Here is a 26,518-nt window from a genome sequence, read left to right as displayed (position 1 = left end):
AGAGAGAGAAAACGGAGGTTAGGAGAGAGAAATTTGAGGTGAGAACAGAGAAATTGGAGGTGAGGAGAGAGAAGATGAACGGATGAATGGAGGGGAGTTGAATATGATAGATTTAGGGTTATGGGAATTGAACAACATTATTAATGGGGGTTCAATGAATGAAAATGTAGTTGCGGGGGTTCATATTCTAATGTTATTTATGAAAGGTAGTTGGCGGGGTTTATGATTTGGTGGGAATAGTTTAGATCTGATTAGGTTAGGTTTGTTTTAATAGGATAGATCAAATGGGATTTTGTTTTTGTTAGTTGCTATAAGGGTAATTTGGTAATTTAACAGGTCAAACTTACCAATCTAGGAAAGAAAAAAAAGTGCAACATGTCTTTTACACCATTCCGTTTAAGGAAAGTGTAACATGTAAAAATAAATAAATAAATAAAGTATTACAAATAGCAAATAAAAAAGTGGAGAGATAAGACAAAAAAAAAAGTACCGAAATTACAAAGTCCCTCTCTAGTCCACACTCCATGCTTTGCTCGGTTAACTCGATGCTTGCAAATACAATAAACCCAACAACATCAATACCCCAATTACCGCCTTCGTGGCTCATGTGGATCAAACAAAGGGGGTGTTTGGAGGAGAGAGTTTTAGAGAGAGTTTAGAGGTTTGGAGAGAGTTTAGAGTTTTGACTAGTAAAAACTCTAACTTGGGTGTTTGGTGAGAGAGAGGATTAAAGAGAGTTTTGTACCGAAAACTCTGAATAAAACTCTTTTTTGAAAAAGCTAGGTAGAGGAGCTTTTTCATGAGAGTTTTGGAGAGAGAAAAAACAAATGACTATTCTGTCCATATAATTAATACTAAAATTTGTTTTAAAAAAAACATATGTCCATAAATGTCATTTTACATGCTCTAAAAAGTACAAAACTCTAAACAATCAGCTAAGTATTACCAAACACCTTTACACAATAATTATTTAAATCAACAGTCAAATCCTCTAAACAAAAATGTAATCATCTAACCACAAACTCTAAACTCTAACCTCTAACTCTAAACTCTAATCACCAAACAGGGAAAAAAAAAAAAAACCATCAAAACCCCCAATAAACCATACTTCTTTGTAACATCTTGACAGTTGACACTCCCTCAAAAACCCTCCTTTCTTCTTCCTTCTTTGTATGTGTGTTCGTCTGTGTCACTGTGACTGTGTGTGTACCTAGTTGTAATGATCGCCAAACAACTAATGCTTCTGCGTTATCACTCCCATTTTCTCATTTCTCCCAACTTCTTCTTCCCCAAACTCTTCTCTTCCCCCACTTTTTTCTCTCTCCTCCGCAACTCCACCACATTATCCACCACTATAGTCTCATCCAATTCTCTCTCCTCCTCCACTTATGGCCCTTCTCTTCAAAAGGGTACCCTTCTTTCCAAAACCCCTCAAAACCCTTTTCTAGATTCTGCTCTTAATTCCCACCAACAACTTAAAATTCCTGAAAATGGTGACGAACCCCCATTTGATGAGGACCAATTCACCCGGGTTTTCGACATTGCTGCAATTCGGGTGCCCTCGGACCGGTGTTTCGAGCTCGAAACCCGGCTTCGAGGGCATTTGCTTAATTGGCCTAGGGTTTCCAACATTGCTAGGGTTCCTGGGGATGAAATGGATGAGGATATCAAGGAATTGTTGATGGAGAAGAAGGGAGAAGCCGAGGTTGAGGAGGCGTTGAGCCGGAGGATTTATGGACAAGCTGAAGGTGATGGGGAGGAATTGAGTGGGGTTTTGTATAGGGATAAGCTTGCTAAGGAGTTTAATGCTAGGGGTTTTGTCAAGTTTAGGAATTTGGCCAAGATTTCCAGACCCAATAAGAGGAACAAGAGGCGGGAAGAAGGGGAGAGTCGCGGCGAGAGGAAGAAGAAGAGGAGGAGTATAGTGGTGGAAGTTGTGGAGGAGAGAGAAAATGTTGTTAGTGATGGTGAAGATTTGAGTGGGTTGTTGGGGGATGAGTTTAAGGGAAGGAAGTGGAGGGGTTCTACTAGGTTGTTGCTTTTGGATGAGACTTGTGTTGGAAGGAAATTTGATGAGCTTCCTGAAGCTATTAAGGTGAGGTGGTAATTTAGCACCTTTTTTTGTTATGTTGTTGTCATTGCAACTCGATTTTTCGTGTTTATGTAACAAGCTTAAGTGAACCGTGGATCCTTGATTTATTTACTTAATCAATGTGGTCATTTTATAACATAGAACTTGCCACTTTAATTAATAGATCAACAAATGGATGTTGAAGGAATGTGAGAAATGGTGATTGTTCTGCTTATCCTAGAATTGTATTTCTTTGTCCCCCCCAAAATGCTGTGTCTTATATGCTCTTATATGGTACAGAGACAGAGTTGACACGAAAGCATATACGACGTGAGTTGTTGAAAAATTCGGCTGCCATTTCAAATTGCTGTAGATTTGGTTATGAAGTGATATTCGTTGCAGTTAAATATCCTCTCTAAGTGGTTGTTGTCTTTCTTTGCTGAAGGATAAGTGTTCAATTGTATGATTGTCTAATTTGAGAAATTTCTTACTTGCATATGAGGGAAGAAAATAATGACGTTTTATGGCTATAAAATGAAAAATGGAGTACTAGATCTAGAAGTGTGAGTTCATTGTTTACAAGCTAAAATAATTCCATGGGAGTTCATTTATGCAATCTCTTGGAAATCTTTGGTTTTATATGGGGTTTTAATGGTAAAATTGTTCACTTAGGGGGCAGCCCTGTACATGATGCTCCCACATAAGTGCTGTTAGAAGATAGACTCAAAGGTACAAATTTTTCTCCTAAATATAGCTGGAGAGCCACTTCTGTCAACTTGAACCTTTGGCATCATTTTCAATAGCAATATTACTTTTGAAGTAGGCTTCAGCTGATTTCTTCTAGACAATTGCCAGAATTGTTCTTCTAAGTTCAGCAGATGCTAAATGCTCCTGTTTTGTGATGTTCAGTTTCTTGTTTGTTCTTTTGAGGTGTTATTTCAGTTTTAGGAGACCTCTATCCAGAAGGACATATTGCATATCATTCTTGCATGATTTTATTGCATCTCGAATTCTCAAGTATGAAGCTATCTTAAACGTCAGCTTTAGCCTAACATTTTTTAAATCTAATTTTCAGGCAATTTTAAGCGAAAGTTCAGATGTTGTTACAAATTCATGTTATGAGCTTGTGAGGTGTAACCTGACCTTGTTGTATGATTACTGGTTAAATGACGAGGTATATTCTTGTCTCCTTGCTATTGGCCCAAATGATTGTTTTGAAGTACGCAACCTTTTTGTTACTTGCTTTAAAGGGATTCTGAAGTCATGATAGTCCTAGGGAAGATTCAGTAGTAACTCAATTGAGAATTGGCCGAGGAAAGGGAAACCGGGGAACTTGATACTTGTTGGGATTTAGGACTCAGGAGTTCTTTATGCTTTAGATATAAGAAGTTAATTTGGGGAGATTGTGTTCATTGCATCTAGGCCTTAGTTCATTTTTCATGTAAAGTAAATTTTACGCTTGCTAAAATGAGTACATTCCATCCAGCTCCGTCTCTAAGCTACACTGTGTACTCGAAAGGTGGAAGCTGAAGTTCACATGTATTTGTAAGTAGAGCTCAAATATATCTTGTTGCTATGGAACCTGTAGAATATCATAAGACTGTTTTGAAACTTGGGAATTAGGAGGATTGTCTTTTCAAAGGCACGTTTTCAGTTGGAGATGACATAGGAAATATTAGGTCGTCACTAATCTCCTAAAGTCAACAAAATCTAACTAAATCACTAATCTAAGTAAAGTGGCAAGCAAGGGTCATTCTTCCACAAGCACTAAGTAACATGGAAACGTGTTAATAAATCAACAAGCTAGGTCGTAAAAGAGTTTGGGAGTTGTCAACTACCAACTAAAATCTATTAAACTAAACTAACTACCAAATAACAAATAGGATTAGGGAAAGGCAACACCAATCAAATCATGATTTAAGCAATTAGAAGGGTAAAACATGGAGGAAAGAAAACCAAGCAACTAATTGAAGTTATTTGACTCTTAATTAGCTCTAAGCCCTCTCTCAAGGGTGCATAAAACTACCTAAGTCACATAACTAAGCCACTCCCATGGTCTCAAATATGCATCCAAAGGGATAAGCACAATGTCAATCTACGAAACCCTCACTCAAATTTCACCCTCATGACTAATTAAGCAAGATAATAACATAAATGTCAACCTTAATCTCTTCTCTCGATTTGATTAAGGTATCAATAAAACAAACATCCAAGTGACCTACTAGAATGCAAGCAAATAGTAATCATGCTATTAATCAATCAATAAGCCCAATCAAATCCCTTGATTTCATATTCCAACACCTAAATCAATCATTGTTAGGTTTTCACCCAAACTCTAACCAATACTCCATAAACACAAACATGAGAAATTTAGAGAAATTACAACTAATAACATGATACTAAGATTAATCTAACAATAAACTAAACAAAATAAACCACAAATAATTAAACTAAGCAATTAACAACTAATTTAATGAAAACAATTAAAATAAGCAATAAAAGAGGAGAGAGAGTAAGAAATTCTCATTGATAGATGAAAAGAAAACTTTAAATCTTCTTATCACTAGATGATTACCCAAAATCTTCCATTTTTCATTGATTTCCTCACTTTCTCTCTCTAGGTTTTGAGACTTTTTCTTATTTAAAATCCTAATCTAAGACTAATGGAGGCTAATCCTCCCTCCACTACGGTCTCCCCCTCATAAATTAGGGATGAGTCATATTTGTATGTACAACTCTTATATCATTAATGAGTCACGAACATAACAGAGGTGTCCGGAAAATTTGAAAGGAGCGGGCGCTCTTTTATAAATAGGAGCGGGTGCTCCTAAGGAAACTGGTAACAGGGTGCGGGAGCTCCAAATAACAAGGTGCAGGAGCTCATGAGAAAATTGGGCAAACAGCTCAACTTCAAATGGCCATAACTTTCTCGTTTTTAATCCAGATCAAGCATGTGAACTATCGTTGGAAAGATAATGAGCCAAATTTTAATCTCCATTCTGAATCACTCAAATAATGTGTGGTCTGAAAGATATGGTCGTTCAAAGTGGACCATGTTGTAAACTTTGCTTCTTCAACTTCCATTTGCCTTCGTCCCTTCATTATTCAAGATTTACTCAACATTTGTCCTTTCCTTTGGCTTTTATAGCTGAAATTAAAAGTATATTTTAATTGCTACAAAGAACCAAGAAAATAATGTAAAGAGTAACTCGAAAAGCAAATGACCACTTTGTTTGTTTTTACTTTATATGTATAGCAAACGACCACTTTATATAAGTATACCAAGCAACCACGTTACTGAGACAATTTTATTTCTAATTCTTAATGCTAATTCGGATGGATATAGATTATTGAATCTTTGTAGATGAAGGGAAACTCATAGAGTACATTTGAGTTTTAGCTCTCTTTCTTCCTTTTCCTTCTTTCCTCTTTTGTTTGTTTTTTTTTTGTTCAATATAGATTTTGGTGCTTCATCTACTATCTACATATTATTGGTTTATAACTCTAGGTGTTTTTTTTTTTTTTTTTTTTTTGCAATTGCTTCTGTAGTATATAGGATCTAGTATTGTACTATTTCTTTTGGCAATTGCTTAGAATATACGATCTAGTATTGTAGCTCCTTGTATTTTGGTAAGAAGTGGTGAAAATGAATTATATGCATCTTTCTCCACTGAGGTCAGTGATATTTGTGCACTAGAAGAGGATTTTTCTGTATCATTTCTTGCTTAGTAAGTTTGAGTGACGCTAGCTGGTACTCACTACGTTTTTTTAATTGTTACACTTTACATTGGGGGAGAACCAAGAAAATGTCCAAAAAACAAGAAAGTACAAAAAAGAATGTTTGGTTTTGAGAAATGTAAAAGAAGCATTAAAATAATGTAGGAGAGAGAAAAATAAGGCACTCCCTCCGTTTCCTAAAGATCTTCCTTGTTACCGTTCCTACAGATACCAAGGAGGATCCATTTGTGTGGGGTATGGGGTGGGTAAAGTAGGAGAGAGAAAGTCGTAAGATAGATAAACAAATAAAAAGGGGTTAAAGTAGGAGAGAGAAAGGGAGTAAAATTGAATTAATAATGTAATGGTGGACCATATGATAAGGACATGAGAGGGTAAAAAGGGGAAATTTTTTTCCAAATAAGGAATAAAGTAAAAGAGGGAAGATCTTTTGGAAACGCACTTAAACGAAAGAGGGAAGATCTTTAGGAAACGGAGGGAGTAGGTGGGAAGGTTTTAGGTGGATTAATAAAAAGGGTGGTGGAGTATTTCAGGTAGAAAAGTGTAAAGCTGATGTCATTGATTACTATATAAGAAAAAAGTGAAAATATAACAATTAAATAAAAACGGCCAATTTCACCCAAAAAAACAGCCAGAAAAGGAAAGCATAACAATTAAAAGTTGGAGGGAGTATATGTTAATTTGAGCTTGCAAGTTTGAGTGTGGCAAGTCGTTTATCGTCTTACTTATGAAGACGTCGAGCATTAGCTGAATGTAAATGTTGATTTGATCGGCTGTTTCATGTATCTAAATTCTCCAGAATAATTACCAATATTAACGTCTCGAAATCATCTTCCAATCTTTCTTTGTTGTGTGGTCTTAGATTTATGTGGAATAGGTATAATGGTACTTTATTGACCAGTCATGCTCACAAAATATGCTGAAGTTGAGTTAGGATTATGCTATGAACTGATATTTTAGGGGAAGGGTAGTTTAGGTTTTATCTTAATGAGTAGCTTGGAGAATAAGCTAGGTAGTTATGTCAAGAAAATTACTCTATATATAGGGTTAATTAGAGAGAGAAAGGCATGTTGAAAATTGTTAGGAAAAATTGGGTGAGCTTTTAAAGTTCAATGGGAGAGAACAAGCTCTCGAAAGCTTGTAACTATCATTTTATATTGCTGTAATTTCTGTTTTTCAATCAAATACTCATTTTCTTCCTTAATTTCTGCCATTAATGTGTCCAAGCTATGTTAATTCATAGCAGATTATCTGTTCTAAATGTTCCCTCTTTCTTTTCTTTTTCCGCGTCTGGAAGCAGCCTTATTTTTGGACTCAAACTTTTTTGGCATGTTTAGTTGTGAAGTATGAGGCTTTTGCTTGAAGAAATTATTTTACTCTTGGTGTTTAGCATTCTGATTGTCATTTGGATAATTTCCAATTTTATGAATCTATGCCTCTGTCAACATACTCAACAATCATTGTTTTTGTCTTATATTTTTCAATATATTTTTCTCAAAAAAATAAATAAATTCCAATATTCTTAAGCTTTAAAGCTGAATTTGTGTTAAATTATGTTAAGCTTGTTGCTTCTGAGTCAATCTTTATCCAATTTTATAAAGGGCGTATATTTTTGTGGTGTTCTTTATTACTGAGTGTAAGTAATAGAATCCCCCTTGCAGGTCTTGGAGGCCTTGTTGCCTAAAGATATGGTTATTCCTTCTGCTTTCGAAACTGTTGGGCATATTGCACACCTGAATTTAAAAGATGAACATTTACCGTACAAGAAGGTCATTGCAAAGGTATTATGTGGGATGTTAAGTTACCATGGTACTTTTTTGTGTACTTGCATCCTGCTGAGTGAGAAATAGTTTATGGTTTCAGGTAGTTTTGGACAAAAATCAACCTAAGATCCAAACAGTTGTAAATAAAACCGAAGCTATCAGCAACGACTTCAGGACGATGGAGCTAGAGGTTCTAGCTGGAAATCATTCCCTTGTTACGACTGTCATTGAGAATGGGCTGCGTTTTCAAGTTGACCTCACAAAAGTGTATGTTCTGCTCCTGTCATCCCTATCAATGTAGTCGTATATGTTTCCTTGGATGTATCATTTCCTGGTGCAATGAGAAATGATCATGGCTCATTAATACATTTTTGTAGTAAGAAGCCTCTTTGTTGTACCTATCCTAGACACCTAGCCAAGCTTGGATATTATTGTCTCTACATGTGTCTTGCCACTTTCTGTAACACGGATTATTGCCACATCTTCCTCTAAATGTCTGCACTCTGCAGATACCGATTAGACGATTTTGTCTTTTTTCTGGGATATAGGTATCCTTTACCCTCTGCAATTTACTGCTCATTTACAGTGTTTATACTATTTGAAAGTTTGTTGTCTTTCACTTAAATTTCCTGAAGTGTTGAAAAAAGTTCAATTTGAACATTCAATTCTTTATATGTGATTGTATGATCATGAAATGATACTGAGGATCCCCTCTATGGATTCTGAGTATATTATCAATCATTACAGATAGTCTTGCAGAATTTAGTTTTGACTGTTTCTTCTTGTAATATATATGAATCTTTGACTGTTATATATTTAATTCTGTCCAGATTATATCTGACAGCTTAATATGCTTATTGCTTATTCCCTTGGCCTGTAATTTTGTAAGGTGCCTAATGTCAGATCTTCTGTGTCTCCCTCTTTTAAGTATTCCCCGAGTCCCAACTGCCAAAGAGCTAGTCCACTATAGGATGGAGTATCACTTTTGTTTCTGGGGGCAGTTTGCTGGCAAATATTGGCTGGCATTGGGTTTAATATTTCCAGACACTGCTGAAGTCAACTAGATCAATATTATATTTTTAAGTAGGAGCTTCTGGTTAGTGGCTAAACAACCTTCCCCTAAAGTACAAGGTCGAAATTTAAGAGAACAAGCCAAGCAATGTGTTTTTGCCTGCATGAATGGTAAATCTGCTATCTGATGAATATTCTTTTCCTTTTGAGTAGATGAGAATTACTTGCTTTAGTCACTCGTAATATTAATGGGCTCCTTATGCTTCTCGAGGTCAAATTCATTAATGTTGTATGCTTGTATCTCTTTTCACTTGCTAACTTTGACATATCTCTACTCAGAGAGGTGGGTTAGCGTATATGATTTTAGCTTGCTTGTTTAGAACCTTTATTATTGTCTCTTTGATTTAGATGCCTTTATATATATTTATCAATTTCAAGTCTATTTTGAAGAGAAAGTCTTTGTTTTATTTCAATATCATTGAGTATTCTTATAAAGGAAAGAATGTAATAATAAAGGGTGTGCTCATATAACTGTAGAATTGATACCTTGTTTGATGCAATGCAGCTATTGGAATTCCAGGTTATCAACTGAAAGGCAAAGGCTCATTAGTTGCTTTACGAGAGATGATGTAGTATGTATGTTCTATTTACAGTTGTTGTATGAAGGCTTCACGTTTTTTTTTTTTTGCAGTGATATATTTTTATCTTCCTTTTGTCGTAATTTGTCTATTGTTTCATGAAAGGATACATTTGGCGACTCATCTTTTAACCGTTTCACCTTTGAGGACTTCAACTTTTTTTCTTTCACATTTAGGACCTCATGTCATGTTTTTGGGTAGTGTAACCACACATAAACTCAAGGTTGATTATTTATAGTTTAAAGAAATGGATTTTTTTAAATCTTTTTGTGCAATAAATTGGTTAATAAAATTTTAAAAGGAATTAAAATGTATAACCTCTCCACCCAGATGAAATTGATCATCGACTCTTGGTGATACTATTTAAAAGGAATTAAAATGTAATTTGGGTCAGACCTTGATGCTGCAATTCAGGTTTTTACAAAAGATCCACTGTTTTTATGGAATTACAGGCGATGTTTTCTCTGGGGTTGGTCCAATAGCTATATCTGCAGCAAAGAAAGTGAAACGTGTATATGCAAATGATCTGAATCCTCATGCAGTTGATTATCTTGAACGCAACTGTGTACTTAACAAGCTTGAGAGGAGGATTCAGGTAAAGCATCTACACTCTTAGCTTACTCCCGCCATTAGTGCTTATATTTTTAACATAAGAGCTGTTTCCCTTCAGTAAGAACTGTTTTAAAATGGCCCCAGAATTGTGATAGACAACGTCTCTTTTAAAAGTATAAATTGTACGTGATGATCTTTTCCCTTGGGATGAGCCTGTCCTATTGACCATTTGGCAGTATATTCTTACAGTAAAGTGTATATGTTCTATAAGACTATAACCAAGAAGTCAGTATTTCCTGCTCCCAGCCTAACAAAAAGAAAAAAGAAAATAGTGAAGTAAACTGTCTTGAGTTGTTGACTCTGAAATCAAATCACAAATTATGCTTTGGCAATTGTAATCTCATGATGCAAGTTACTAGTTTCAGGATTGGATATATATATCCACAAAATTAGGGGTTGTTTGACCTTCTGTTGTGCATTGCTGAAATGAAAACACACACACACACACACACACATAATTTAATGTATTTTTTCTTTTAGTTGATTGTAGTAGATGAACAACATTAGAACTTATGGAGTCATAGATCAATTGATCCCCACTAAAATTTGGTATGTTTGAGACTTTACTAGTATAACTTGAAAAACATGGTTTTTTCCCCTAATAGTCATCATTTTTCTCGGTAATTATTATTAATCTTTTTTGTCATTCATTATTTTTCTTACACCAGCCACGAATTGCAATATGTTAAAATATTGCGAGTTCAGGCTCATGGGATATCCCAAAACGTTTCCTTTTCTTGTTTTTTTTTACTGCCTTGATTTTTTAGGTTGACTTGTGATTCCTCGCCTTATTTTCCTTTAAATTTCTGTTGAATGAAACTAATAATGTTTAATCAAACTTATGTATGTCAATTTCACTTTTTATGTGTATTTGTCCCTTTGATAAATTTTGTTGGCCCCATTCCAAATTTGTTGGATCTGCCACTGGCTAATTTACACCATTAAGCTCGTGATGTGATATAGCCAGGACTGTAGCCCTCATGCCGTAGGGATGCTAAGAGGGGTTCTATGTTTTAACTCTGAAACTTAATTGAGGGAAATGAATTTGCATTTTGGTTTCTTGTGAAAAAAAGTTTATTACATGCATCAACAACAGCACAAATGATATTTAAAATTAGTGTTTTAGTATGCACTTTCTCAATCCTTGCTATAGATGATCTGAACTCGTAAGGCATACTTGGCCTGTTGGCCAGGAAAGCCAATTCGGAACATAATGAAGAAATGCTGAGAAAAGAGGCATTGAATAATAGATGATACTGGCCACATTTGATTTGAAGTCAACTGTTCTAAAGAATTGAGGGGATATACTATCTTCCTTATATGTGAGTTTTTACATCTCCACCATGGCATAGTAGTTTCCTTCGATGTTCTAATTAAAGGTATCATCAACTATAATATGGATTAATTTAATAGTTTAACTTACCAACTTTCAAAAGAGGCTGTAGTTTCTACTACGGAGGTACATTTGTGGCCAACTTTTGCTAATTCGTACTTATGTGTTCAGGTATATAACATGGATGGCAGAAGATTTATCGAGACTATATTCTCGAGTGACAAAACCCATTCGGTGACACAAGTAGTCATGAATTTGCCAAATAATGCTGTGGATTTTCTAGGTCTGTTCTCCATTGCAATATTCTCTGTGCAAGTTTATGTGCAAGTGATAACATATACCTGCAGGTTTTTGTATGAGTAGAAGGAAATATACTTCAGCTCATTATTTGATGACCATAAGGCATCTGACCTGCCTTTAGAGGTCCTACTGTGCTCCTGTCAGAGGTGACAGTATATGTGAATATATATACGTGTAACTTTTTTCTGCATCCACATACTATCAGTAGGGGATTGGCAGCTTGAGACTTATGGCTAGTTGCTCATATTTAAGTTCTCAGTTTTCTATGAGCTGCATTAATGGTGGGTTGAAATTCTGGTTTAGAACATATAGACTCCACCTCAGAAAAAAGTGAAGAGAAGGAAAAGGGGACAAAAAACAGAGTGATAAGGAACTATTTCATTTACCTTGGGTGGGAACTGGGGATATATGTGGTCCAATCGTTAGAGTGAAATGTGAATACTAAGTAATCTGGCAATCATAATTGAGGAAGCTAGTCAATAAGTTATGCCCAACAGCTCCAAGAACAAGTTAGAACTTGATGTGTGTAAAATTTGCCTTTGATTTAGTGACACAATCTATGATGTATGGTGTGTTCTATCCAACTGATTCTAACTTACGGCAACTTATCTGAGTTTATCTGAACTTGTATGAACTTATTGGAACTTGATTTAATAGTTATTGTAACTTATCCTAATGTTTCTTAATTTATTTTCTCTTGAAATATGTCAAAATAAGTTGCACAAATTACTACCATAGTGAAGTTTGAAATAGTTTATGTGCACAAGTAGAACGGATTACCGCAACTCCTGCCATCACATTACCTGACAAGTTCCTGATCATAAATATACCGTTGATTTAGAATTAAGGTATTCTTATGCCGAAAACTACTGTTTTCCTTGAAATTCTTTTGCTGCTGCTTTGTGAAAGTTAGGAGAAGGAAACATTGCACTCATTGTTAAAGTTTGCCGTCCTGATAGCTGTGTAGCATTATCTGTATTTTTCTATCCTGCCCCAATCAATTTCATCATGACATATAACAGTTATCACTTTCTAGCTACTACCTTCGTTCGATAAAATTACTCGATTGTCGTCAACTCATAGTCATATACAAGAGGAGAGAGAGTGTAAATTGGGTGTACTGGCTACCTTTATTACAATTTTGAAATAGGGGAAAGAATATGACTTTAGAAGTTTGTGAGTGGAGTGGGTCTCATGAGGTTGGCCAAGTAAGAGTGAAATAGGAAAATATTGTTTGCCAAAATGGGTGAGTAGTTCTTCTTGAAATGGAGGAAAACGGAAAGCGGAAAGCGAGTTACATTTCTGTGGAACAGAGGGAATGTTTGTTTATATCAGATTCTATTTTATTATTCAAGATAGACGTTCAATCTATGCTTTTAGTATTGCTTAAGATTCACTCATGTAGCAGAGAGCTAGTATATGTTAATGTTTGGTCTAAAATTGAGTGGCTTCTGGCAGTAACACTTTTCCTCTTATACTCTCCATATTACAGATGTATTTCGTGGGATTTTCAGAAACAGATCTAGGGATAGAAATCTAACCTTGCCAAGGATCCATATCTATGGTTTCTCTAGGGCTGAAGATCCAGAGTTTGATTTCCATGAGGTTTGAATCTGTCGCTTGTCGATAGTTGATATGATTCCGTGTCTTGAGAAGTATAATTAAATGTTTTATTATTGATCATTATCCAATATCATTTTGTTGCACATGCTTTCATCAATATGAGTTAATTGACATTTTCGTTTCGTTTCGTTCCCTTTCTTAAAATATACAGCGGATACTAGTGGCATTAGAAGAAGCTGCAGTTGCTGTTGAAATGCGGTGTGTCCGTGCTGTTGCACCAGGGAAATGGATGATGTACGCCTCTTTTGTACTTCCTACGAAGGTGGCTTTTAGCAAGGACTATGTAGACTGTACATAATTTGTCGAAAGCGAAGCTTAGATATAATGTAGGTAAATTCCGCTTTATACTAAATAGTCCTTGATTAGTTGCACTTGGTTTTATACATTCATAGTGATGACAATATCTTTAGCCTTGATGGGAAGAAGAAAAAAGAAAAAGAAAGAGGGATTCTTTATGTATGTTGGCATGAAAGATTAAGAGCACATAGTCGATGCACCAATAACCAATTATTCATTTCCATGCTAATGTAAGAGAAATACTACTAATAATAGTCACTAACAATCATTTTCAGAAGGTACTTTGTTATTATAATCGTGCTTTAAGAAGTGTAATTTGAAACAAATTCTTTTCTACTTCCCTGTGAGTGTGAGGTACTGATGTGTGAAAGTGAGTCTGAGTAGTTCCAGTATAGTGTAGTGGACCCAATGAAAAGGGGTACTTTTACAGTTTACTAGTTAGAAATCTTTAGAAAATTACAGGATTTTATTTTAGACACCGAATATTTAGCATACAGATTTGTCACTGAGATGGACGGTCAAGATTAATCCTTACCCTTGTTTTCTGGCCCTTTGATCCTGCTCTGTGTACAAATTTTATGGACCCCACTCCAACTGGCAACTGCTGGTGTTTTGTGATCAAATAAAAGACTGCAATCAGAAGTTTGTGGTGCAGAAGGGTAAGATAGTAATTAACTAAAAACAATATTTACTGATGATGAGCAATATCTCAGTTGAGATCCCATATGATATCTATTAATAACATTTTAGGATGAAGACAAAATGCAGGAGAGGGTTGGATCTGTTGTTATATTTCCAAAATAAATACTCTACACTTTTGTTATATTTTGGAGACAAATTAATAAGAGGAAAGAAAAGAGAGAGAGTGAGAGTGAGTGAGTGAGGTATTTTCTTGCCAAAAATAGGAGATGTTCTTTCACACAAGTTGTGTAAAGGTAGAATTAACAGTTACCTTAAATTATAATCTTCTCTTTCTCTTGTCCTTGTGTAGTTGTGTTGTGTTGTGAGTTTGTGACAATCCAATAGGAACTGGAAACGCATTATTTCTCACCTACTCATTCTTTAACTACTCCCCACAAAATCTTGTGTCTACACTAATATATACTAGGATTTTATGGTTAGAAATTTTACATGCAAGTGTGTTATCTGGGAAGATTTTGACCATCTAGGGTCCGTTCGTTATCGTTTTTTTTTTTTTTTTAAAAAAAAAATCAAAATCTATAATATGAAAATCATAAAAAGTAGTTTTTAGTTTTTAGTTGTCAGTTTTCAAAATTAGCATGATTACTATCATTATGACCAAGTTTAAGTTTATAACACTACTTATATCATATATTTTAAAATCATAAAAATAAAAAACTGAAAACTGGCAGCGATACTGAATGGATCCCTTGCTATTTAATTAGTAGTAATGATAATGATTTTTAGTGTATATTTAAAAGAGAAAATTTATGTTAATGATAATTAGAATTCATCTCTAAATCCGTGAACTTCTTCACGACTTTGAATTATTGACTAATAACACCTTCCGATGGTGGTAACATTATTTGTGATGATAAAGATATTTCGAGGTGTCATCATTACCAACATTAACATTATACTAGATGTACAAAATTAGACTAAAAGTCATTAACGTATATATTAGAAACAATAATCCCTTGAGAGAACGGTGAACCAACTATTAGAGTAACATTTTATGTAAAGGATAGAATGGTCTTTTACTAGTCATAGGTCTGTATTGTAAACACTATATATATTGAATGTCAAGGTTAACCTAATTAGGTTAATACAATTATTCTCCACGCTTGTACATGGTATCACAATAAAGGAAAAATAAAATATTTTTTCCCTCTCCTCTGGCTTGTCGCCCGCTGCCCATCGTTATGGACGCCACCTATGCCGCCGCCACGTCTTCTTCCGTTGCTACCTCTTCGTCGCTCTTCTCTCACGACCCTGTTTTTCCGGCCACATCACACCTGATGTCCGCCACTACCGCTGCTGGCTTTCTCGGCCCCACGCCGACGTTTCCGGTGACTTTCGCCGGCGATACTGCCTCGCCGGCGCGAAGCCCACAACAGCATGCTACCCCACGAATTCCGCCTGGGTTCACACATCCGGCCCTTCAATTTGCGTCACCTTCCTCGCCGTCAGTCGGTACTTCCGTCCCCTCCCCGATGTTCAGCCTCCCACAGTTGTCTGCTCCTAATCTCACGAACTTGGTAACTATCACTCTTTCCTCTCCTGAGGATTATCTCCTATGGAAAACTCATATAACTTGCCTACTGTTTTCTCATCAATTACTTGGTCTTGTTGATGGTATCACTATTATTCCCCTCTGCTATTGTGATTGATGAATCTGGTAATTCTGTTCATAATGTGCATTTTTATGAATATCTTCGTATTAATCAATAAGTAAAATCATAGATTTTCGCTACTTTATCTCGCGATGTTTTTGTTGATGTTCATGATTTGCACACCTATGTGGATATTTGGAATAGATTACAATCTAGATTTATGCATGCAAGTATGACTCGTTCTATGGAATTAAAGGGACATTTGTCTCGTATTAAAAAGACTGATTCTCAGTCTATGGATGGTTATTTACGTGAGATCAAGGTTATTGTTGATTCTCATGCTGCCATTTAGTGTCTTGTGTCGAATCAGGATTTAGTGCAGTACACTCTTTTTGGTCTGGATCGTGATTCTGAGTATGATCACATTGTTACTACTTTGCTACATTATCCGTTCCCTCTTAGTTTTGATGATTTCCGACCTAAGTTGTTCCTTCATGAACAACGTTTGAAAAATTCGAAGGATGTATCTAATTCCTCCTCTCATCATGCCTTACTAGTTGTTCAGTCTTCTGGTTCTGGTTCCTCCTCCGAGTCTAATCCAGGAGGGAGGAATAGGGTAAGAAATAACAGACATCGTGGGGGGTAACAATAATAGAAATCAGAATAATCGTGGTAATGGTGGTGGCAATGGGGGCAACAATAATTCTCGTGGCTCTGGAAACAACAACAACAACAATGCTAATCGGGAACGCTCCAATGGTATGAGTAAATATTCTAACTTGCCATCCTATAGTATATATGTCTTGCCTAGACTCTATTACTAATGATTTGTCTTCAGCAGGGATTAATTCATCAAGTAGCAATGTAAACTCTATCCCTAATTCTGATACTTGTGGTTTATGTTGGTTTCCAGGTCATCAAGCTGCCTATTGTCCTCAAAGATTCAATTCCAGCTTTGTTCCTTCTTCATCTGAAAGTGTCACTCGAGCCTTAGCTGCACTGTCTGTTGGTGGTAAAGCTAATGATTCAGTCTGGTACTCGGATTCGAGAGGTGCATCTCATATGACTCCTCAGGATGGTAAGTTTTCTGCTAAAACTCCTTATACTGAGTCTAGTTCTGTTGTAGTTGGTAATGGTAACTTACTCCCCATTAAAAGTACTGGTCATTTAACCTTAAAAACTATGAGTCGTCCCCTCACATTATCATCTGTCTGTCATGATCCTAACTTAAAACATAATTTATTATCAGTTAACAAGTTGTGTCAAGAAAATGATTGTGTTGTGAGTTTTGATAAAAATTTTGTTTCTGTTAAAGACCAGACAACGGGAGAGGTTCTGCTTCGGGGATCCAGTAAGCAAGGTGTCTACCCTCTTCATCCTATTGTTGTCCCTCCTAAGTCGTCAGTTCCTGCTTTCCTAGCCACTAAGGAGTCGGGTGACGTTTGACGGTCTCGTCTGGGTCATACCTCTTCTAGCATCTTAGGATCTTTATGTTCAAATAAGTCTATCACATGTACTTCTAAGTTTCATGATGATTGTGCTGGATGTAAGTTAGACAAGATACATCCTTTACCTTTTTGATTCAGTTGAACATGTTTCCCCATATCCATTATATAAAATTCACAGTGATCTTTGGCAATCTCCTGTATTGTCAAATCAATTATTTCGTTATTATTTTGTGTTTGTTGATGATTTCTCGCAACATTCATGGATTTATCCTTTATGTCAAAAATCGAAAGCTTATTCTCAATTTATTGTGTTTCAAAAGATGGTCAAAAATCTTTTCAATTGCAAGATTAAAATTTTTCAAAGTGATGGATGACGGGAGTTTGACAATTCTCCTCTTCTACAACATTTTTGTGACAATGACATAATTAAAAAATTGTCCCCGTAATCCAGCTCAATCCGGTGTTGCAGAACACAAACATCGTCATATAATTGAAATGACTCGTATTATGATAATTCATTCTGATATTCCTGCCGCATTTTGGGTTGATGCATCATACACTGCCACCTACACCATTAATAGATTGCCCAGCTCGGTTTTAGGGGGTGTTTCACCTTTTGAAAATTTATTTCATCGTCCCCCTTCCTATACTTTTTTGAAATCATTTGTTTGTGAATGCTTCCCTCTGTTCTTAAACTCTAAAACTCACAAACTACAACCAAAGTCTAAAACATTTGTTTTTATTGGATATGCACTCGATTATAAAGGGTATCGTTGTTTTGATCCTACTACCAACAAAGTATTCACTAGTCGTCATGTTCTTTTTCATAAACATAAGTTTCCGTATCGTACTTTGGTTGGTCCAGCGTCTTCTGTTCCTTACACCTCACCTATGGTTCTGACTCATGACTGGTCCCCGACCAATGTTGCCTACGTGTCTTCCGCGTCTACCAATTCCTTTCCCAACAACCATGAGGTTGTCTCGGCCCTCGACCCGCAACTCTCGCCAGCTCATGTTGGCTCTCTCGCTCGCTCATGCTGGTCTTTTACTAGTCATAGATTTGTATTGTAAACACTATATTTATTGAATGTCAGTGTTAATCTAATCAGGTTAACACAATTATTGTTCACACTTGTGCACCAACTCCTATTTGTACCTTATGAAAAGAAAATATTAATAGCTAAGAAACTGGTTTAAGAGTTTTGGAATCCAATTATGTAAACAACTTGAGTGGAGATACTGATTGAAGTAGAGATTGATATATCATGAAATGCAAATGAAGATATCCATTCCCTTTATTGTAATAAATGTGTGAATAGAATAATTTATATTTAATTAATTTCAATTAATTCTAATACAAATTAACTAACTCTATTATTATTCTTTCTATATTTAATTAATTCCCAACATATATTGTCCTTTTGTATTTCAGTAATAAAAAAGACATATCTCAATTTTGTAAACCTAAATGACTTAGTAAAATAACAACATTGCGATGAGATCGACAATATGTATGTTTTCTTGGATCGATTAATCATGGCATGTAGTTTCTCACATACACGTGCTAATGACTCTTTATTATGTAAATAGTATTCTCAATCCAAGCATTTTTTTACGATAGCTTCATCTCTCCAGCATTTTTTAGATTATCCGTATTTTTTTTTGGATCTCACAATAAATGATCATTGCATTGCTTCTATGAGAAAACTTTTTAGATTCTTCATCAAAACTCAAAGTACTTAAGTAAATAAGATAAGTATACAAAAGAATAAGAGAATTGCACTCACATGAGTAACCTAAGTTGGGACACTCACAAAGTATGTTATAATATGTCGAATAACCTTTACACGTGAGAAATGGTCCCCTATATATCGAGTTAAGACTTAGTTTGGACCAATCTTTCTTTGTAATAAGCAAATATCTTGATTACAGACTACAAAATCCACCTATGTTTGCACATATATATAAGGTTGGATTTTAGTGAAAATTCTTATGGTGAGAATCACTTAAAATGAGCAAAAAAAGTAACAAATGAGCAAAAATATAAAATGAGTAAAAAAAACATTAAATTATCAAAAACGTAAAATTAACAAATATGTAAAAGGAGAAAAACGTAAAATGAGTATAAAAAATTAAACGAGAAAAAACATAAAATGAGCAAAAACGTTGATAAATAAGCATAAAAATGTCAAATGAGCAAAAACATAAAATAAGAAAAACATAAAATGAGAAAAAATATTGTGAAATGATCAAAATATTCATAAGATGAGATAAAGCAGTGGTTCTCACCATAATAGTGATTTACATATGAACTTAATATATATATATATATATATATAATGAGCAAAAACGTTGATAAATAAGCATAAAAATGTCAAATGAGCAAAAACATAAAATAAGAAAAACATAAAATGAGAAAAAATATTGTGAAATGATCAAAATATTCATAAGATGAGATAAAGCAGTGGTTCTCACCATAATAGTAATTTACATATGAACTTAATATATATATATATATATATATATATATATATATATATATATATATATAGGGTTGGGTTCTAGTGAAAACCCTCTTATGGTGAGAACCACTTAAAATGAGCAAAAACATAAAATGAGTAGAAACATTAAGTTATCAAAAACGTAAAATGTACAAAAATGTAAAAGAAGAAAAACGTAAAATGTGCATAAAAAAGTTCAATGAGAAAAAAAAGTAAAATGAGCAAAACGTAAAATGAGCAAACTCATAAAATAAGTGAAACAAAAAATGAACAAAAATGTTATGAAATGATCAAAATCTTCGTAAAATGAGGAAAAATGAGTGGTTCTCACCATAAGGGTGGTTCTCATATGAACTTAAACATATATATATCATCAAATATTTACACTTTGGCTATGTTCAGTTCACCTTATTTTTGCTTATTTTAGATCTAATCAGATCAGATCAGATCAGAAAAAATAAGTTCAGATCAGATCAGTTCAGATTTTGCTTATATTTAAAAATCATTATATCTTTCATAACATATTAGTAAAAATTATAATAATTGAATATTAATAAAGTACTCATTGAGACGAATCAAACAAGATCCCACATGACTATATTTTTTCTTATATATTGAGAAAAATCTAAAAAATAATATCTTGTAATCAGATCAGTTCAGATCAGATCAGATCAGATCAGAAAAAATAAGTTCAGATCAGATCAGATAAGTTCAGATCAGAAAATTTCAGGTGAACTAAACATAACCTTTCTCATACGTGTTGCATCACGCGTGTCACATACACAGTCTCTTTCAACAAGTCCCTCCCAGCCGTTATTCGTATGACCCCAGTTCTTAGGTAGTGAGTAGCTTTTCCTAGTTCCTACCTAGTACCTCAATTAGCCTTAGGAATGGAATAGCATCCCCCATTTCTTGGGGCCCACCTATCCATTGTAGGACCACAGAATTTTATGATCTTTTTGTGTGGCAAATCATGAAAATTTTATGATCATCATAAGATCATTCATAAATTGGGAGTTGGGACTAATATAAGCTAAATTGGATGAAAATTATAAGAGGAAATTAACTTAATTGAAATAAATTGAATTGAAATGAATTTGTCTAAATTGAATTAAAATAAATCGAATTTAAATGAATTTATCTGAACTGAACTGAAATAAATTGAATTCAGATGAATTTGTCTGAACTGAAATAAATTTTTATTAATTCAGTTCAAAGAAACAAAGCCTTATTCTAACTTATTTGAAATTATACCTCAAATTTATGCTATTAAGGTGAAGAGAATGCTCTTACAATAAAAAAAATTTACATTAAGGCAAATGCTTTTTTCTTATGTAGAGAGAACCGAAAGAGAAAATGATGTAGACGAGATTTGATCTCAGGTCTTGGATACCGGCCACCTCTCAAAACTTTAACTAACTAAACTAGTTGACATCCACACAATAATACTATTGTTATTGTATGTCAACTATGCACATATTATATAATCTCTTTAAATAGATATCAAATATTTTTTTCCTATATATGCCATTCATCATAACTAGTTACGTACTTGAAGCTTATACCTAGGTGGGATCTGAAAACTCACATATCCAAATAATGGAAACATTGCCTTATCTATGGAAAACAACCAAGGGAGATAGAATCACCATTTATTTGGGAACAGATCTGCTCCTGTAGTCCTATTCCTATATGAGAGTAGTAGTATACTACCAGTAGGATTAAAATCATTATCATGTATTAATTATCATATATAATATGAATATATTCGCATTGATGAACTAGCAAGACATCATTATTAGCTAGCTATATATGTATATATGTTACCAAGGATGTCTTGGCCTAGTGGTTATAATTAAGGTGTTGTGAACAATAGGTCATAGGTTCGAGTCCTCCTCCCTTTCTTTGTACTTTATATCGCTTTCGTGGCTCATATGGATAAAAAAAAATATGTATATATGTACTTAATATAAATGGTGAAATTGCACATCTTTTTCATATAGTCCTCAGTAGACTAGTAGTGGTCTGGAATGAAATGTATGATATCAAAGGTTGGACAAGGTCTAACCCAATTTATTAAAAAAAGGTAGCACATGGGTCAGCTTTTTTACACCATTTCCATAAATGAACAAGCTGTTGCTCGCAAACCCTAAACTATCTACCAAGTACCCATCATAGGTGTATCAATATATTCATGACTCAATCTTTCTCTATATAATTGTCTCTAAAATGACTCACTCATAATTTGTATTCCTTGCATTTCTTTTGTTTCCTTTCATCTTATGAAAAGATTTCAGTTATTTGGAGAATGGTTCTCTCTCGAGCATATAAAGAAAGGACATTCTCATCTCATATAATTAACCTTGTTCAATTTAGACTATCATTGAATTACAAATTTACTAAAAGAGACGAACTAATTTTAGTATAAAAGTAAACTTAGTAACTAAATGGATTAAACTAGTCACTGAAATAAATTAACCCAGTCACTATTGGGCTAATTCTCTTTTTAATATTGGGCTTACCATTGCCTAATTTTAATTTAAAAGAAGGCGGTTTCTTACAAGACAAACTCATTGTATTCTTAGTATATCATGCATACTGATTATTGAATATATTATGAACATAACAATATTTTTTTTTTGAGGGGAAAAGTTTAGACTGAGATATTATTGCACGTCAAGCTCCGCCAAAGTAATAATATGTTGGGGTAACGAAACCATACAAACAAGTTCAGTACTACCACCTGTATCCCATCTTGCCACTAGATGAGCTATAATATTCCCAGCCTTTTTCACATGAGTAAAAATAAAACTATTATAAGATAATGCTAGCTTTCTAATATCATCTCTACACACCACCCCCAGACTTACATAATTTCCCTTGACTACATGAGCATCTGTATTCACCTTCACAGTACCACACACGGGCTTAGCCCAGCTTGCATTCGAGTGACGCTGCTGAGAGCTTAGTGAAAGTGACGGAGAGACTTGTTGGGCATATGTGCAATATGACTCCACCAAGCGAAGAAATTTCGGAGTCGTAGCCACTTCGTTCACCAACTCGTATGCGTAGACATATTTGTTACGGCAAAACCACACCGCCCATGCCATTGTGATCATGTATTTCACTTTATTTAAACCTACTTGTCCCACCCACCACTCGAACTTTGAAGCAAAGGAAGCTTCAGGTGCATCCGATCTTTCACCAGCTGCCTATGTTTACTCTCCTCCCACACCTCACGCGTGACTTCACAATCGAATAATACATGACAAATAGACTATACCTCTATCCCACAACACGGACATATTTCATAATGTGTTATATGTCTCCTATATAACACCTCCTTCACATCCATTATCCCCCTGCAAGCTTGCCACACAAAGTGACAAAGTTTCGGAGGACCCTGTAATCCCCAAATCAAACGCCACAAGTTATTGTTGTTGTGAATTGCCTCGGTTTGAGGACCTAAAATCCCCAACCAATAGCCTGATTTGACAGAGTACAGTCCATCCTTGGTCAGACTCCAATACCTCTTGTCAATAGCGGGGAACAAAGATAAATGAGTTTGAAGAATCATCTTGCAGTCCGCATCTTCGAAACATGATTTAACAATTTGTTCATTCCATTCTAGAGAATGGGATCAATGTAATCAGCTACCATAGATATTGCTTCCTTAGCTTCAAGAGACTTCAACACCGGGGCTTCTCTCTTCCCTACTATCTACCTCTCCGCCCACACCCTGATGGCAGCACCATCACCTACATGCCACTGCAACCCTTCAAGTAAGAGGGACTTTGCTCCCCACGTTCCTCCATGAGTAGATAGGATCATTACTTCTTCACGCATCTAAAACATCATCATGCTCAAAGTACTTAGCTTTGAGGATCGAGTGAAGGAGAGAAGAGGTATTTGTATGCAATCTCCAAATTTGTTTAGCAAGCAAAGCTTTGTTAAACACCCTCAAATCTCTAAAACCCATACCCCCTTAGTCTTGGTTTGAATAATGATTCCCAGGAAAGCCAATGTATTTTTCGAGTCTCCTCATTCGATCCCCACCAAAAGCGAGTCAACATAGTATGAATCTCCTCTAATAATTTATCAGAGATCTTAAAGATACTCATCATATAAGAATGTAGGTATGGATTGTAACAACAGCTTTGATTAGAACTTCTTTTGCGAGCCTTGAAAGTATCTTTGCTTGCCAACCTTGAATTTTCTTCCATATTTCTCTTTTAGGGCAACAAAAATTACCTTCTTGGATTTACCTATTATGATAGGGAAACCCAAGCATTTCTCATGTTTTTCTACCTGTTTGACACCCAACGTTGTCATAATTTCTTGTATCCGATTAACATCCACACATTTGCTAAAAATGACATCAATTTTATCTAGATTGACACTTTGTCCATATGCTTTTTTCGTATTTGCTAATCATATAAGCAATTATAGAGCATTCTCTAATAGTAGCTTTTGCAAACAATATATTGTCATCGACAAAAAATAAATGTGACACCCTTGGGTCCCTATTACAAATCTTTGCCCCGTGAAATAAGAGTGGAGAAGGCATCGGCCACTAGAAGAAATAGATAGGGAGAGATAGAATCACCTTAACGAAGTCATGGCGATGGGATAACTGAACTAGAAACTTTTCCGTTTATCTTGAATGCAAAAGAAACGCTAGTCAAGCATGCCAAAATCTTATTCACCCACTTGTAAATGAACCCCGTTTTATATTATAGTCAATAGTTTTTTTTTTTTTTTTGACATCAAGGAAATAATATTAACAAGATGGCATCCTAAGAAATAAAATACAATATTATGCTAGTTATTCCATCCAGTCTTTAGTTAGAACTAGTTTTTACGCCCCGACTATGTCCGAATAATTATAATTTTCATTTACTAATATTTTACTTCAAAATGATTACACCAAACATTTCTTGATTCAGTGGTTAATACTTTAGTATTTAAGTTTGGTTCGAATCTTATACCATACTTTTTTTTATTGTACATTGTTTTTACATGAAATAAACACTCTAAGTGATAGTGTCACGTGACACGGTTCCTTGTTTAGAAATGCCTTTTAATATATTAGTATAGATAAGTATAAAACTTTGACTTTCAAACTCGCTCTCTAATACACAATTTTGACCATTAATTCCCTATTTATAAATTACTAAAAATATAAGAAGTTGTTATTAAGAAAAAAAAATATATACCAATACGATAATTACAATAGTGATCTTTTTTTACCATCTTCAAAGAAGCCGATCCTAGCATTTTCTCTCTTCTCTCTCCTCTCTCATGCTCCATAAATCCCAGCCCCCTGCTCACCAGTGACTTAGGTTAGGCTTCTCCTACCACAAGTTGTCGGCGAGTCCACACTCCCCTCTTTTCGCTCCTTTCAACACCTTCAAGACCTGTCGAGGTTGGTCGCCAGTGAAGTTTAGAGGTGGTTTTTAGTAGTTTGTTGTTATTTTTCGTGATTTTTTTGTTTTCAATAATTCTCTCCATTAGTTTGATGGCGTTCTTCCTTCATCTTTGGTGGGTTTTTTTTTCTCCAATCATGTATGGGTTTCTTCCTCCCATCTTTGGTAGGTTATCTTCTCCTATTTGTTGTTGGGTTGTCTTCTCCCATTCCAGTGGAGAGCTCAAATGGCTGGTTAATTGGATTGAAGATCTAGGCCTTGAAAATTATTTTTTCTCATTCGATATACAAAAGGTAGCTGCAGTTGGAAAAGATGCATGGACATCGAAAAAAATCACGATGTGGTTCTGCAGCCGAACTGAAGCGATACAATTAGTGCGTGAAGTAGGAGCCGAAAAATTTATTCATGTTTTAAATCTGATCTCTTGTTTTTGTAAATACCGTCTGACTTATTATCAATATTAACTCTTGCATGTTGACCATTAAAAAAAATTTACAACAACATTGTACACAGTAACAATTTCTTTATATATAAGATAGTAACTTTTTTGGGGGTATAGTTAGTTGAGTAATTTTAGCTTAAAGAAACTCAATCAAACTTAACATGCATACAAAATTATAATAAATAGTAGTATTATCAAATGATGTAGGCTATGTTCAGTTCACCTTATTTTTGCTTATTTTAGATCTAATCAGATCATATCAGATCAGATCAGAAAAAATAAGTTCAGATCAGATCAGATCTATCAGTTTTAAAAACTCATTTTTACTATTAAATTTCTTTCATTACATATTAGTAAAAATTATAATAATTGAATATTAATAAAGTATTCATTGAGACGAATCAAACAAGACCCCACATGACTATATTTTTTCTTATATATTGAGAGAAATCTAAAAGATAAGATCTTGTAATCAGATCAGTTCAAAAAAAATAAGTTCAGATCAGATCAGATCAGAAAAAATAAGTTCAGATCAGATCAGATAAGTTCAGATCATAAAATTTGAGGTGAACTAAACATAGCCGTAGTATTGAAGATAAAAAAATAAAGAGGGGCTTTGAAGTGAAAATAGAAAAAGAAAGTGTAATGATGAAGTTACTTAAAGAAGGTAGGGTGACAGAAGGTGTGTTAACCATGAGCCACCTGCTTGTTTGGGTTATTACTTTTCCAACCATACCCTTAACCCTTTAGCCCTTATTACCCTTCGTCTCTTTTGGTCCCGACCGTCTCCTGCCTTTTACGCCTACCTCCTCTCATCTCTTTCTCTCTCCTCTTTTCTTCTTCTTCTTATACAGTTTTTTTTAGGGTTTGGGACCACCTTTCAAATAAGTTAATATACTAATAACTATTACTTTTTTCTCATAAAAAATGTACTACTAGTAATTTTTCAAAAAAAAATTTAAAAAAATTCATCAATTTTTCAGCCTAAATTTTACATTTTTTTATAAAATTAATAAGGTTTTAA

At 34.7% G+C, this 26,518-nt stretch overlaps 1 protein-coding gene across 6 annotated transcripts; it reads left to right on the top strand.

Moving 5' to 3' along the window:
- The first annotated feature begins 1,108 nt into the window (after positions 1-1,108).
- LOC104907252 (tRNA (guanine(37)-N1)-methyltransferase 1) lies at positions 1,109-17,348 on the top strand. Of its 6 annotated transcripts, none has more exons than XR_007273183.2 (12): positions 1,110-2,095; positions 3,147-3,245; positions 7,468-7,587; positions 7,670-7,836; positions 9,146-9,216; positions 9,671-9,813; positions 11,335-11,446; positions 12,956-13,068; positions 13,238-13,412; positions 16,235-16,436; positions 16,591-16,755; positions 16,998-17,348. XR_007273183.2 is itself a non-coding variant. In XM_010696156.4 (9 exons), exons 1-9 carry the CDS (start codon positions 1,220-1,222, stop codon positions 13,382-13,384), a joined length of 1,848 nt encoding a protein of 615 aa, XP_010694458.1. In that variant the 5' UTR covers positions 1,110-1,219; the 3' UTR covers positions 13,385-13,660. The 6 variants fall into 6 exon arrangements, 3 of the variants coding, with proteins under 3 accessions (XP_010694459.1, XP_010694458.1, XP_048498664.1); XR_007273181.2 differs by having other exon boundaries at positions 16,993-17,348; XR_007273182.2 differs by lacking the exon at positions 16,235-16,436 and having other exon boundaries at positions 16,993-17,348.
- The last annotated feature ends 9,170 nt before the right edge of the window (positions 17,349-26,518 follow it).

Source organism: Beta vulgaris, chromosome 4 (genome assembly GCF_026745355.1).
Source record: "Beta vulgaris subsp. vulgaris cultivar EL10 chromosome 4, EL10.2, whole genome shotgun sequence".
In the NCBI taxonomy this organism is placed as follows: domain Eukaryota; kingdom Viridiplantae; phylum Streptophyta; class Magnoliopsida; order Caryophyllales; family Amaranthaceae; genus Beta; species Beta vulgaris.
This window is presented reverse-complemented; position numbering and strand designations above follow the sequence as displayed.